The 12,627-nt window shown below is 41.1% G+C and overlaps 1 protein-coding gene across 1 annotated transcript; it reads left to right on the forward strand.

Moving 5' to 3' along the window:
• The first annotated feature begins 9,297 nt into the window (after positions 1–9,297).
• Positions 9,298–11,551, forward strand: LOC135112431 (cilia- and flagella-associated protein 251-like). The gene is made up of 3 exons (XM_064026893.1): positions 9,298–9,335; positions 10,107–10,352; positions 11,299–11,551. The coding sequence occupies exons 1-3, from the start codon at positions 9,298–9,300 to the stop codon at positions 11,549–11,551; spliced, it is 537 nt and encodes a 178-aa protein (XP_063882963.1).
• Positions 11,552–12,627: the final 1,076 nt, after the last annotated feature.

The following is a 12,627-nucleotide window of genomic DNA, read 5'->3' on the forward strand; positions in this document are numbered from 1 at the left end:
TAATATCCCATTTCTATATCTATCCAGTTTGGTCTTAAAAGCATGGACAGTTATGGCATTTACAACGTCTTCACTAAGTTCATTCCATTTGTTCACACTTCTGTGTGGAAAACTATACTTCTTAATGTCTCTTCTACAGTTAATTTTCTTCGTCTTCTTATTGTGTCCCCCTTGTACTCTGTGTCTAAAGTTAAAAAATATTCTTTGTCCACATTTTCCTTACCATTCTATAGATATTTATTAAATCCCCCCCCCCCTCTCTCTCTCTCTCTCTCTCTCTCTCTCTCTCTCTCTCTCTCTCTCTCTCTCTCTCTCTCTCTCTCCTATTTTCAAGGGTAGGAATTTCCAACATTCTTAATCTCTCTTCATAGGTCAACTTACTCAACTCCAGAACCATCTTAGCGACTGCTCTTTGTACTCCCTAATTTTGTAATATTCCTCTTTTTATGAGGAGACCACACCACTGCCACATATTCCAATCTTGGTCTTATCATGGAAATTGACAACTTTTTATCATTCCTTCATCTGAATATGAGAATGCCATTCTTATTCTTTTTAACAAATTCATCATCTCTCCAGTAATTTTATCAATGTGTCTGTCTGGAGTCAGATTTTCAGTAATTGTTATTCCCAAATCCATTTCCTCTTTTGATTTCTCTTCACACTATCCATCTTATAATGATATTGTATTCTTTTCTTATTCTTACCAAACTCCATTACTTTACATTTACTTAAATTGAATTCCATTTGCCAAGGTTTACTCCATCTTTTTTATCTTATTTAAATTATCTTGCAGTACCATAGTCATTTACATTTTCTACCTTTCTCATCAGTTTAGCATAATCTGCAAATAAGTTCATGTAACTGTCTATTTCTTCATTTATGTCATTCACATACATTACAAACATTATCAGTCCCAACACTGACCTCTGTGGGACACCACTAGTTACTTTCAGCCAAGATGAATTCTGGTCTTGTATTACTGTTCTCGTCTCTCTATCATCCAGATAATCCTCCATCCACTCCAGCAGTCTTCCTCCAATTTTTTCATAATTTTTTTATCTTAATTGTGGTACTTTGTCAAATGCTTTCTTCGTCTAAGTAGACACCATCCACCCATTCATTTCTCTCCTGCACAATGTCGACTACTCTTGAATAAAAGAACAATAAGTTCATGGAGCATGATCTTCCCCTCCTAAATCCAAATTGACAATTTACCAAAACTTTATCTCTTTCCATATCTTCCTTTATTTTTCTTTCACATAGTTTCCCTACAACACTAGTCAAGGAACTGGTCTATAATTTAGTGGGTTTTCCTTATTTCCTCCTCTGAATATTGGTGTAATATTTGCTCTCTTCCAGTCTTTTGGTACTCTTCCCTGTGATAATGATGTCACCACTAGACTGAAATTTATAAGCCAGTTGTTCTCTGCATTCCTTCAATATCCAGTTTCATGAGACAAGAGGTATGTCGGTGCTGTCCCATCTCCATATCTTTTAATATACAGTTTAGCCTTGAATCCATGTACACTTCTTGCATTTTTTTTTTTTTTTATGTAGGAAGGACACTGGCCAAGGGCAACAAAAATCCAATAAAAAAATATGCCCACTGAAATGCCAGTCCCATAAAAGTGTCAAAGCGGTGGTCAAAAATTGATGAATAAGTGTCTTGAAACCTCCCTCTTGAAGGAATTCAAGTCATAGGAAGGTGGAGCTACAGAAGCAGGCAGGGAGTTCCAGAGTTTACCAGAGAAAGGGATGAATGATTGAGAATACTGGTTAACTCTTGCGTTAGAGCGGTGGACAGAATAGGGGTGAGAGAAAGAAGAAAGTCTTGTGCAGTGAGGCCGCGGAAGGAGGGGAGGCATGCAGTTAACAAGATCAGAAGAGCAGTTAGCATGAAAATAGCGGTAGAAGACAGCTAGATATGCAACATTGCGGCGGTGAGAGAGAGGCTGAAGACAGTCAGTTAGAGGAGAGGAGTTAATGAGACGAAAAGCTTTTGATTCCACCCTGTCTAGAAGAGCGGTATGAGTGGAACCCCCCCAGACATGTGAAGCATACTCCATACATGGATGGATAAGGCCCTTGTACAGAGTTAGCAGCTGGGGGGGGGGGGTGAGAAAAACTGGCGGAGACATCTCAGAACACCTAACTTCATAGAAGCTGTTTTAGCTAGAGATGAGAAGTGAAGTTTCCAGTTCAGATTATAAAGTATAGGAAAGACCGAGCATGTTCAGTGTAGAAGAGGGGGACAGTTGAGTGTCATCGAAAAAGAAGGGATAGTTGTCTGGAAGGTTGTGTTGAGTTGATATATGGAGGAATTGAGTTTTTGAGGCACTGAACAATACCAGGTTTCTCTGCCCCAATCAGAAATTTTAGAAAGATCAGAAGTCAAGCGTTCTGTGGCTTCCCTGCATGATATGTTTACCTCCTGAAGGGTTGGACGTCTATGAAAAGACGTGGAAAAGTGCAGGGTGGTATCATCAGCATAGGAGTGGATAGGACAAGAAGTTTGGTTTAGAAGATCATTAATGAATAATAAGAAGAGAGTGGGTGACAGGACAGAACCCTGAGGAACACCACTGTTAATAGATTTAAGAGAAGAACAGTGACCGTCTACCACAGCAGCAATAGAATGGTCAGAAAGGAAACTTGAGATGAAGTTACAGAGAGAAGGATAGATACTGTAGGAGGGTAGTTTGGAAATCAAAGCTTTGTGCCAGACTCTATCAAAAGCTTTTGATATCTCCAAGGCAACAGCAAAAGTTTCACCAAAATCCCTAAAAGAGGATGACCAAGACTCAGTAAGGAAAGCCAGAAGATCGCCAGTAGAGTGGCCTTGATGGAACCCATACTGGCGATCAGATAGAAGGTTGTGAAGTGATAGATGTTTAAGAATCTTCCTGTTGAGGATAGATTCAAAAACTTTAGATAGGCAGGAAATTAAAGCAATAGAACGGTAGTTTGAGGGATTAGAACAGTCACCCTTTTTAGGAACAGGTTGAATGTAGGCAAACTTCCAGCAAGAAGGAAAGGTGGATGTTGACAGACAGAGCTGAAAGAGTTTAACTAGGCAAGGTGCAAACACGGAGGCACAGTTTCGGAGAACAATAGGAGGGACCCCATCAGGTCCATAAGCCTTCCGAGGGTTTAGGCCAGCGAGGGCATGGAAAACATCATTGCGAAGAATTTTAATACGTGGCATGAAGTAGTCAGAGGATGGAGGAGAGGGAGGAACAAGCCCAGAATCGTCCAAGGTAGAGTTTTTAGCAAAGGTTTGAGCGAAGAGTCAGCTTTAGAAATAGATGTGATAGCAGTGGTGCCATCTGGTTAAAATAGAGGAGGGAAAGAAGAAGAAGGTATTCCATTTTTCCTATAAAATTTCCATCGGTTTTTTTTCTTTTCTAACCCCTTAAGGTAATTCTTTTCGGCCTGTCTTTTTTTTTTTTTTTTGTACGGCTTATGGCGGAGGGAGTGAAATCGGGGAGAAAGCCTCCTGCTTTACTCTCGTTTTCTTCTATTATCACCTTAGTAGTCCTAGGTAAGGTCACCTCCTGGTGACTGCAAGGTCTTTTGTGGCCTGCTTTTCTATGTAACTCTATGTGACAAAATGTTACTTAAAAATGGATTAATTTTCCTCCAGATATATTATTTTAGCTGTCACCAAACATTTTGCATTACATTTCCGAATCGAATTTGTTCACACAATTAGTATTCAATGAAAAAGCACATCCTACAAGTACCCAATGCTACCTCTGTCAATACATAACCTTTACATTTTACTCTGGACTGCATTGCGACTGCTAGGCTCTAAATTTACGAAAACTGTGAGGCTTACCACCTTGACTCTCTCTGGTCTGTGTCCCATCTATTCACGACTCCTACGCCTCATCATACACCACGTAATGTTAACGCGACTTTTTGCTCCAACAAGGCTTTCATTGCTAGCAGATTTTTTTTTTTCCAACACTTCGATCAAACGCTTTGTTTTCCACTAAGTTTGAGGAAGGTTTTTAAGTTTTAAGTTTTTGTTAAAAAAGAGATGTGGGAAGAGAAATAAGAGTTTGTTCACATAGAAGGTAGAATAGGAAACAGGAAGGACAGGAGGAGTTAAAGGTTGGTGGGCTGTCCACCTTGCTATTCTTGTGTAAGATTTATAGTTTTTCGCTGGCTGGAGATCAAGGTAGGAGTCGCCGGTTATGTTTCTTTACTGAACCTAGACAGTTGCTTTTATTATTATTTATTTATTTATTTATTTATTTACCTTTTATTTTATTTTTTTCTTCTATGCAATAAAGAAGATTTAATACACCGTATACCCAGTCACTTTGTTTCATTGTCCTGCAAGTCTCAGACAGAGCAGTGCCAGGAAAGGAAAGTAAGAAGTAGTGATAAGTACTGACTTGTTAAGTGTAAACAGAGGGATTATTCATGGCAGTGTGGAGAGGTGTTTCATCAACTGAGGTGTGGTTTTGTGTAATTGAGGAGTCGGGGAAGTTTGCATACTAGATAAACTGCTCGGAAAATTTTTATTGTATCTTTCTATGTTTACTTGAGCATGAATTAGATTTTTATAGATATAATGATCGTCCAGGTGTAATGGTGACCAGGTTTTTGCTTCCTGTGCGTGAAGTGTAATATTTCTAGACATGACATGCTTTCCAAACTGGAGGTCATGGCCCAATGGGGGATCACACAGGAAAATTTTGGGAGCCATAAGCTAAGACTATGTTAACAGAAAAATCCCAAGGCCCACCACACTAGAACAGCCAGTCAGAAAAAAATATACTCGTATATATGAGGTGAAATGATTAAAGCAACAGTTATTGCCGGAGACTTTTTCATAATAAACCAAAATAAATGTAGGACTACAGACAGTCACTGTATTCAAGAGATGTGGATTGGGGAGAAGGGCCGTGGATGAGGAGAGTATGTGAAAAGCAGTTAAATATTGGAAAAAGTCGGGTGAAGCACTGATGTAGAGAGTGATATACCTCGAAAACAGAAGCAAGAAATGGATGCAGAGTGTGATATCCTGCGAAGAGGAAGAAGAAAGGGATGCAAAGAGTGATTTTGCTCGAAAAAGAGGAACAAGAAATGGATGCAGAGAGTGATATCATATGAAAAAGAGGAGGAAGAGAAGGATGAAGAAAGTGATATTCCTCGAAAGAAGAAGAGGAAGAGAAGGATGCAGAGAGTGATATCCATACGAAGAAGAGGAGCAGAAGGATGCAGAATGATATCCTCCAAAAAGGAGGACAAAGAGAAGGATGCAGAGAGTGAAATCCCCCGAAAAAGGGAAGGACGAGAAGGATGCTGAGTGAAAAAAGAGGAAGAGAAGAATGCAGAGTGAAGAAGAAGAGGAACAGAAGGATGCAGAGTGAAGATGACAGGAAAAGATAGATGCAGAATGAAGAAGAAGAGGAAGTGCAGGAAAAAAAGAAAGTGATATCCCTCAAAGAAGAGGAGAAAGAGAAGGATGCAGAGTGAAGAAGAGGAAGAAGAGGAGGATGCAGAGAGAAGAAGAGGAGAAAGAGATGGATGCAGAGAGTGATATCCTCCGAAAAGGAGGAGGAAGAGAAGGATGGAGAGAGTGATATACTTCGATATAGGGGAGGAAGAGAAGGACGCAGAGCGAAGAAGAGTAAGAGAAGGATGTAGAGTGAAGATGAAGAGGAAGAGAAAGATGCAGAGTGAAGAAGAGGAGGAAGACAAGGATGGAGAGAGTGATATCCTTCGAGGAAGAGGAGGAAGAGAAGGATGCAGTGTGAAGAAGAGAGGGAAGAGAAGAATGCAGGGAGAAGAAGAGGAGAAAGGGATTGATGCAGAGAGTGTCCCTCCAAGAAGATGAGGAAGATAAGATACAGAGTAAAACTTAATCTGGTCATGAAGAAGAGAAGGAACTGTCTAAAAAAAAAAAAAAGAATGATGAAGAAATGCGATAAGAGAAGGGGCACGTCAAAAGAAAGACGCAGGAGGTGATGAAGAAGTGTCAAAACTAAATGAGAAGAGACAGAGAATCGATAGACATAGAGTCGGAAGAAGAATAGAAGGACGAGGAGTAGGAAGACAAAAAAAGAGGAAAAGAAAGAGAAACATGATGCCTAAGGACTCAACCCTAACTACAGGAAAAGATATTTTTATTAACAAAAATCAGTACTTAACCAAATGGACTGGACTCACTCACGTACCACCGCAGATATTAAAGCTCACTAGAAATTTTTCATGGATAGATACTTAAGAGCAGTGCAAGAGTGCGTACCTATGAAAAATCGTCGTCCCACTCAAAACGTTAAGCCTAAGTGGTGGAACACTCAGACAGCTGAATGCTTGCGCGCCAAGAGGGATGCCCATAACAAACGCAGTAGATTCCTTGAGTTAAGACGTAAAGCAAAGAGGTTAATCGAACACACCAAAAGGTTCACCGAGTTACATGTTGTGAACCAGAGAAAAACGTAAGTGTATTAATTTTATAGCTTTATCAGGCAATTGGGAGTGATTACTTCAACTATTGGACCATTAATTGACGATAATGGAGATTACACCAACGACGAGGAGCAAATTAGTAACATTCTAAACACTATGATTGCCTCAGTATTTACAGTAGAAGACCTGGGTGACATCCCTACAGTGACAGCATTCCAAAATAATACGAACGACCTCCTAAGTAGCATCAGTATGATGCTACTTAGTGACTTGTCGAAATGCATTGATAACCCTAAAGCAAGCAGGTAACCCGCGCCTGACAAGATCGCACCCCGCGTCTTAAAAGAAGCGAAATCTGAACTGGGTAAACCACTAATCGTATTGTCCAATAAATTCCTGCACTCCGGTACAGTGCCAGATGAGTGGAAGCTTGCTAACGTAACTCTGATTTTCAAAAAAAGGAAATAAATCTTTACCATGTAATTACCGGTCAATCAGTTTAATTCAGTCGCAAGGTAAATGCTTGAAGCACTAATGAGAGATAAACTCGTTAATCATTTATAAGAAATCAACTTACTAAAAATACTCAACACGACTTACGAAACAAATTCTCTTGTTTGAAGAGACTCTTAGATTTCTCCTATGATATTCTGAACCAGTATGATGAGAATAAAGCGGTAGATATAATATATCTTGATTTTCAAAACTCTTTCAACGAAGTCCCCAGCAAACGCTTAGTAATGAAACTAAAATCACACGCCATCCAAGGCGACGTGTTGAGATGAGTTGAAAACTGTGTACAAAACCGTAGAAAAGTGTAAAAGTAGTAATGAATGGAAAAGCATCCAAGTGGACTACCGTAACCAGCGGGGTGGCACAAAGATCAGTCTTAGGACCTGTTCTCTTCCTTGACATCGAAACTGATTTAGGAGGAGCAATATCGAGTAGCTTAGAACCTAGCCAACAATGTTCAGAAGTCGTAAAGAAAGCGAATAAAATAATTGGCTTAATAGGCAGATCTTTTGAATATAAAACAATCTCACTTTGTATAATTCTTTAATATTTTGGTAATATTGCGTTCAGGCATGGTGCCCTCTTACCAGATAGACATTGATAAATTACAAGGTGTTTAGCGTAGAGTAACAAAAATGATACCAAGCCTAAGAAACAAATCATACGAAGAGCGTCTTAAAGAACTAAATATTTTTTTTTTTATGTAGGAAGGACACTGGCCAAGGGCAACAAATACAATAAAAAAATATGCCCACTGAAATGCCAGTGCCATAAAAGGATCAAAGCAGTAGTCAAAAATTGATGAATAAGTGTCATGAAACCTCCCTCTTGAAGGAATTCAAGTCATAGGAAGGTGGAAATACAGAAGCAGGCAAGGAGTTCCAGAGTTTACCAGAGAAAGGGATGAATGATTGAGAATACTGGTTAACTCTTGCGTTAGAGAGGTGGACAGAATAAGGGTGAGAGAAAGAAGAAGTCTTGTACAGCGAGGCCGCGGAAGGAGGGGAGGCAAGCAGTTAGCAAGATCAGAAGAGCAGTTAGCATGTAGCATGTTAGCGGTAGAAGACAGCTAGATATGCATCATTGCGGCGGTGAGAGAGAGACTGAAGACAGTCAGTTAGAGGAGAGAGAAAAGCTTTTGATTCCACCCTGTCTAGAAGAGCAGTATGAGTGGAACCCCCCTAGACATGTGAAGCATACTCCGTACATGGACGGATAAGGCCCTTGTACAGAGTTAGCAGCTGGGGGGGGTGAGAAAAACTGGCGGAGACGTCTCAGAACACCTAACTTCATAGAAGCTGTTTTAGCTAGAGATGAGATGTGAATTTTCCAGTTCAGATTATAAGTAAAGGACAGACCAAGGATGTTTAGTGTAGAAGAGGGGGAAAGTTGAGTGTCATTGAAGAAGAGGGGATAGTTGTCTGGAAGGTTGTGTCGAGTTAATAGATGGAGGAATTGAGTTTTTGAGGCATTGAACAATACCAAGTTTGCTCTGCCCTAATCAGAAATTTTAGAAAGATCAGAAGTCAAGTGTTCTGTGGCTTCCCTGCGTGATATGTTTACCTCCTGAAGGGTTGGACGTCTATGAAAAGACGTGGAAAAGTGCAGGGTGGTATCATCAGCGTAGGAGTGGATAGGACAAGAAGTTTGGTTTAGAAGATCATTAATGAATAATAATAAGAGAGTGGGCGACAGGACAGAACCCTGAGGAACACCACTGTTAATAGATTTAGGAGAAGAACAGTGACCGTCTACCACAGCAGCAATAGTACGGTCAGAAAGGAAACTTGAGATGAAGTTAAAGAGAGAAGGATAGAAACCGTAGGAGGGTAGTTTGGAAATCAAAGCTTTGTGCCAAGACTCTATCAAAGGCTTTTGATATGTCCAAGGCAGCAGCAAAAGTTTCACCAAAATCTCTAAAACAGGATGACCAAGACTCAGTAAGGAAAGCCAGAAGATCACCAGTAGAGCAGCCTTGACAGAACCCATACTGGCGATCAGATAGAAGATTGTGAAGTGATAGATGTTTAAGAATCTTCCTGTTGAGGATAGATTCAAAAACTTTAGATAGACAGGAAATTAAAGCAATAGGACGGTAGTTTGAGGGATTAGAATGGTCACCCTTTTTAGGAACAGGTTGAATGTAGGCAAACTTCCAGCAAGAAGGAAAGGTAGATGTTGACAGACAGAGCTGAAAGAGTTTGACTAGGCAAGGTGCAAGCACGGAGGCACAGTTTCGGAGAACAATAGGAGGGACTCCATCAGGTCCATAAGCCTTCCGAGGGTTTAGGCCAGCGAGGGCATGGAAAACATCATTGCGAAGAATTTTAATACGTGGCATGAAGTAGTCAGAGGATGGAGGAGAGGGAGGAACAAGCCCAGAATCGTCCAAGGTAGAGTTTTTTAGAAAAGGTTTTTTAGAAAAGGTTGAAGAGTTCAGCTTTAGAAATAGATGTGATAGCAGTGGTGCCATCTGGTTGAAATAGAGGAGGGAAAAAAGAAGAAGCAAAGTTATTGGAAATATTTTTGGCTAGATGCCAGAAATCACGAGGGGAGTTAGATCTTGAAAGGTCTTGACATTTTCTGTTAATGAAGGAGTTTTTGGCTAGTTGGAGAACAGACTTGGCATGGTTCGGGGCAGAAATATAAAGTGCATGAGATTCTGGTGATGGAAGGCTTAAGTACCTTTTGTGGGCCACTTCTCTATCATGTATAGCACGAGAACAAGCTGTGTTAAACCAAGGTTTAGAAGGTTTAGGACGAGAAAAAGAGTGAGGAATGTACGCCTCCATGCCAGACAATATAGTCCCATTAACACAAAGATGACTAATACAGATGATTCAAATCATCAAAGACATGAAAACATGGACTGTTGTTCATATTTCACAATATACTCTTTAAATTATAAGCGAGGAAACGGTTGGATGGAGATCAAGGTAGGAGGAGAGGCGCAAGAGGAATCAGAAGAGGCGGCGATGGCAAGTCTACAGTTCTGATGAGGACGAGGAAGAAGATTTATAAGACGACGTTCATGAGGAAGAGCGCAGCGAGCACAACGAATGCACGGAAGAGAGTTCTGACGAAGAAGAGGAACATGTGTATGGGGCGTACGAACACGACCCAGATTACGAGACGGAGACGGATGAAGACTCCGCTTCCTGCAGCGACTACGTGCCCGAGGAATCGTCCGAACTGGAGACTCCATCCGAGGAAGAATCTGCGCCAGAGTCTTACCTCAAGCAGGACTACGAATACGAACCCGAGTCAGAGGCGACGAGCGAGTCAGACATGGAGGACGAGAGGGACGCCTCCTTCGAGCAAGACGAGGAGGAGGAACAAGAAGAGCCGGAACATGAGAAGGAACAGTCTGAAAGCGAAGAGACTAATGAAGAAGAGCGGCACCAACACAGGCATGGAAAGAGAAAGAGACAGGAAGAAGATGAAGAATTTAAGCAACGTGAAAAGAAGGAGAGAGAGAAGACTCCAAACACGAAGAAAATGATGAAGAATGGCGGCACAAAGAGAGTCATGATAAAAGAAAGAGAGAGAAAAAGGATGATGGGGAAGAATTTACACAACGTGGAAAGGAAATGAAAGGAGACGGAGAAGAATCCGATAACGAAGAAAATTATGAAGAAGGGTCGCACGAGGAAAGGCATGACAAAAGAAAGAGAGAGGAAGAAGAGGAAAAAGAGTTTACACAACGTGGAAAAAAAAAATGAAACAAACCAAGAAGATTGGGAAGACGAAAAAAGGAAAGAAGAATCGGATGACGATGACAGTGACGAAAACTATGAACACAAAGAACAGGAGGACGACTAAGAAGACGAAAGGGAGAAAGAAGAGTCTGAAGACGAGGAGGAGGAAGAAATATATGAAAAAAGAAGAAGTCGAATACGAAGGAGAGGAGAAAGACACTGCATACGAAGAGAAGGAGGAAACAACGAGCGAAAATGGCGGGTGAGAAGAGGAGGAAGAGGAGGCGTCAGACGCTGAGGTGGAGGCGACATCAGAATGTGAGATAGAAGAAGAGGATGGGCATGAGAGGAAGCAGAAACGAAAGCCGAGCAAAGAAGAGGAAGGGGCTGGATCCAGTAAGAAGAGCAGGCGAGGAACGAGAGCGAGAAAGGCGAATAGGAGCCAAGAGCGACGCGTCCTCCAAAGACTAGGATGAGAAACAGAAGAAGCCGAGAGTGACATGCTCCTGAAGAAAAGGAGGAAGAAAGAGACATCCCTCGAAGAAGAGAGGGAAGAAAAGTATGCAGAAAGTGACAATTACTCAGAAGTAGGGGGGAAGAGATGAATGAAAAGTGAAGAAAAGGGAAAAGAGAAGTGATATCCATCGAAAAAGAGGAGCAAGAAATGGATGCAGAGAGAGATATCCAACGAAGAAGAGGAGGATGAGAAGGATGCAGAGAGTGATATTCATTCCAAGAAGTTATATGCTCCGAAAAAGAGGAGAAAGAGAAAGATGCAGAAAGTGGTGTCCTCCGATAAAGAGATAGGAGAGAAGGATGCAGAGAATGATATTCCCGAAAGAAGAGGAGAAGAAGAAGGAATGATAGTGATATCCCTCGAAGAAGAGGAGGAAGAGAAGGATGCAGAGTGATATCCTTCGAAGAAGAAGAGGAAGAGAAGGATGCAGAGTGATATTCTCGAAGAAGAGGAGGAATAGAAGGATGCAGAGTGATATCCCTCGAAGAAGAGGAGGAATAGAAGGATGCAGAGTGATATCCCTCGAAGAAGAGGAGGAAGAGAAGGATGCAGAGAGTGATATCCCTCGAAGAAGAGAAGGAAGAGAAGGATACAGAGGGTGATATCCCTCGAAGAAGAGGAAGAAGAGAAGGATGCAGAGAGTGATATCCCTCGAAGAAGAGAAGGAAGAGAAGGATGCAGAGTGATATCCCTCGAAGAAGAGGAAGAAGAGAAGGATGCAAAGAATGATATTCCCCGAAGAAGAGGAGGAAGAGAAGGATGTAGAGTGATATCCCTCGAAGAAGAGGAAGAAGAGAAGGATGCAAATAATGATATTCCCCGAAGAAGTGGAGAAGGATGCAGAGAGTGGTATCTTCAGAAAAAAAAGGAGGATGAGGTGGATGGAGATGATATTCCCAGAATAAGAGAAAGAAGAGAAGGACGCATAGTGAAGAAGAGGAAGATGTAGAGAGTGATATCGTTCGAAAAGATAAGAGGAAGATAAGATCCAGAGTAACACTTAATCTGGACATGAATAGCAGGAGTCTGAAAAAGAAAAGAATGATGAAGAAATGCGACACGAGAAGGGGAACGACAAAAGAGAGAGACAGCAGGAGGATGAAGAAGGGTTTAGACAACGTCAACAGTAAATGAGAGAAGACCGAGAATGGAAAGACATAGAGTCGTAAGAAAAAAGGAAGAACAAAGAGTAAAAAGACAAAAATAGAGAAGAACTTCATGCCTAAGGACCTAAATAAAAACAAAGGAAACTCTCTGTCTACAGAAAAACAAATTTCTATTAAATCAAAACGGTATTTAAGGAAATGGACAGGACTCACTCACGTACCACGGCAGATATTGATGCTCACTGGAAATTTTTCATGGATAGATACTTAAGAGCAGTGCAATCGTCGTCCCACTCAAAACGTTAAGCCTAAGTGTTGGAACACTCAGACAGCTGAATGCTTGCGCGTTAAGAGGGATGCTTAT

This window comes from Scylla paramamosain, chromosome 23 (genome assembly GCF_035594125.1).
Source record: "Scylla paramamosain isolate STU-SP2022 chromosome 23, ASM3559412v1, whole genome shotgun sequence".
Classification (NCBI taxonomy): Eukaryota; Metazoa; Arthropoda; class Malacostraca; order Decapoda; family Portunidae; genus Scylla; species Scylla paramamosain.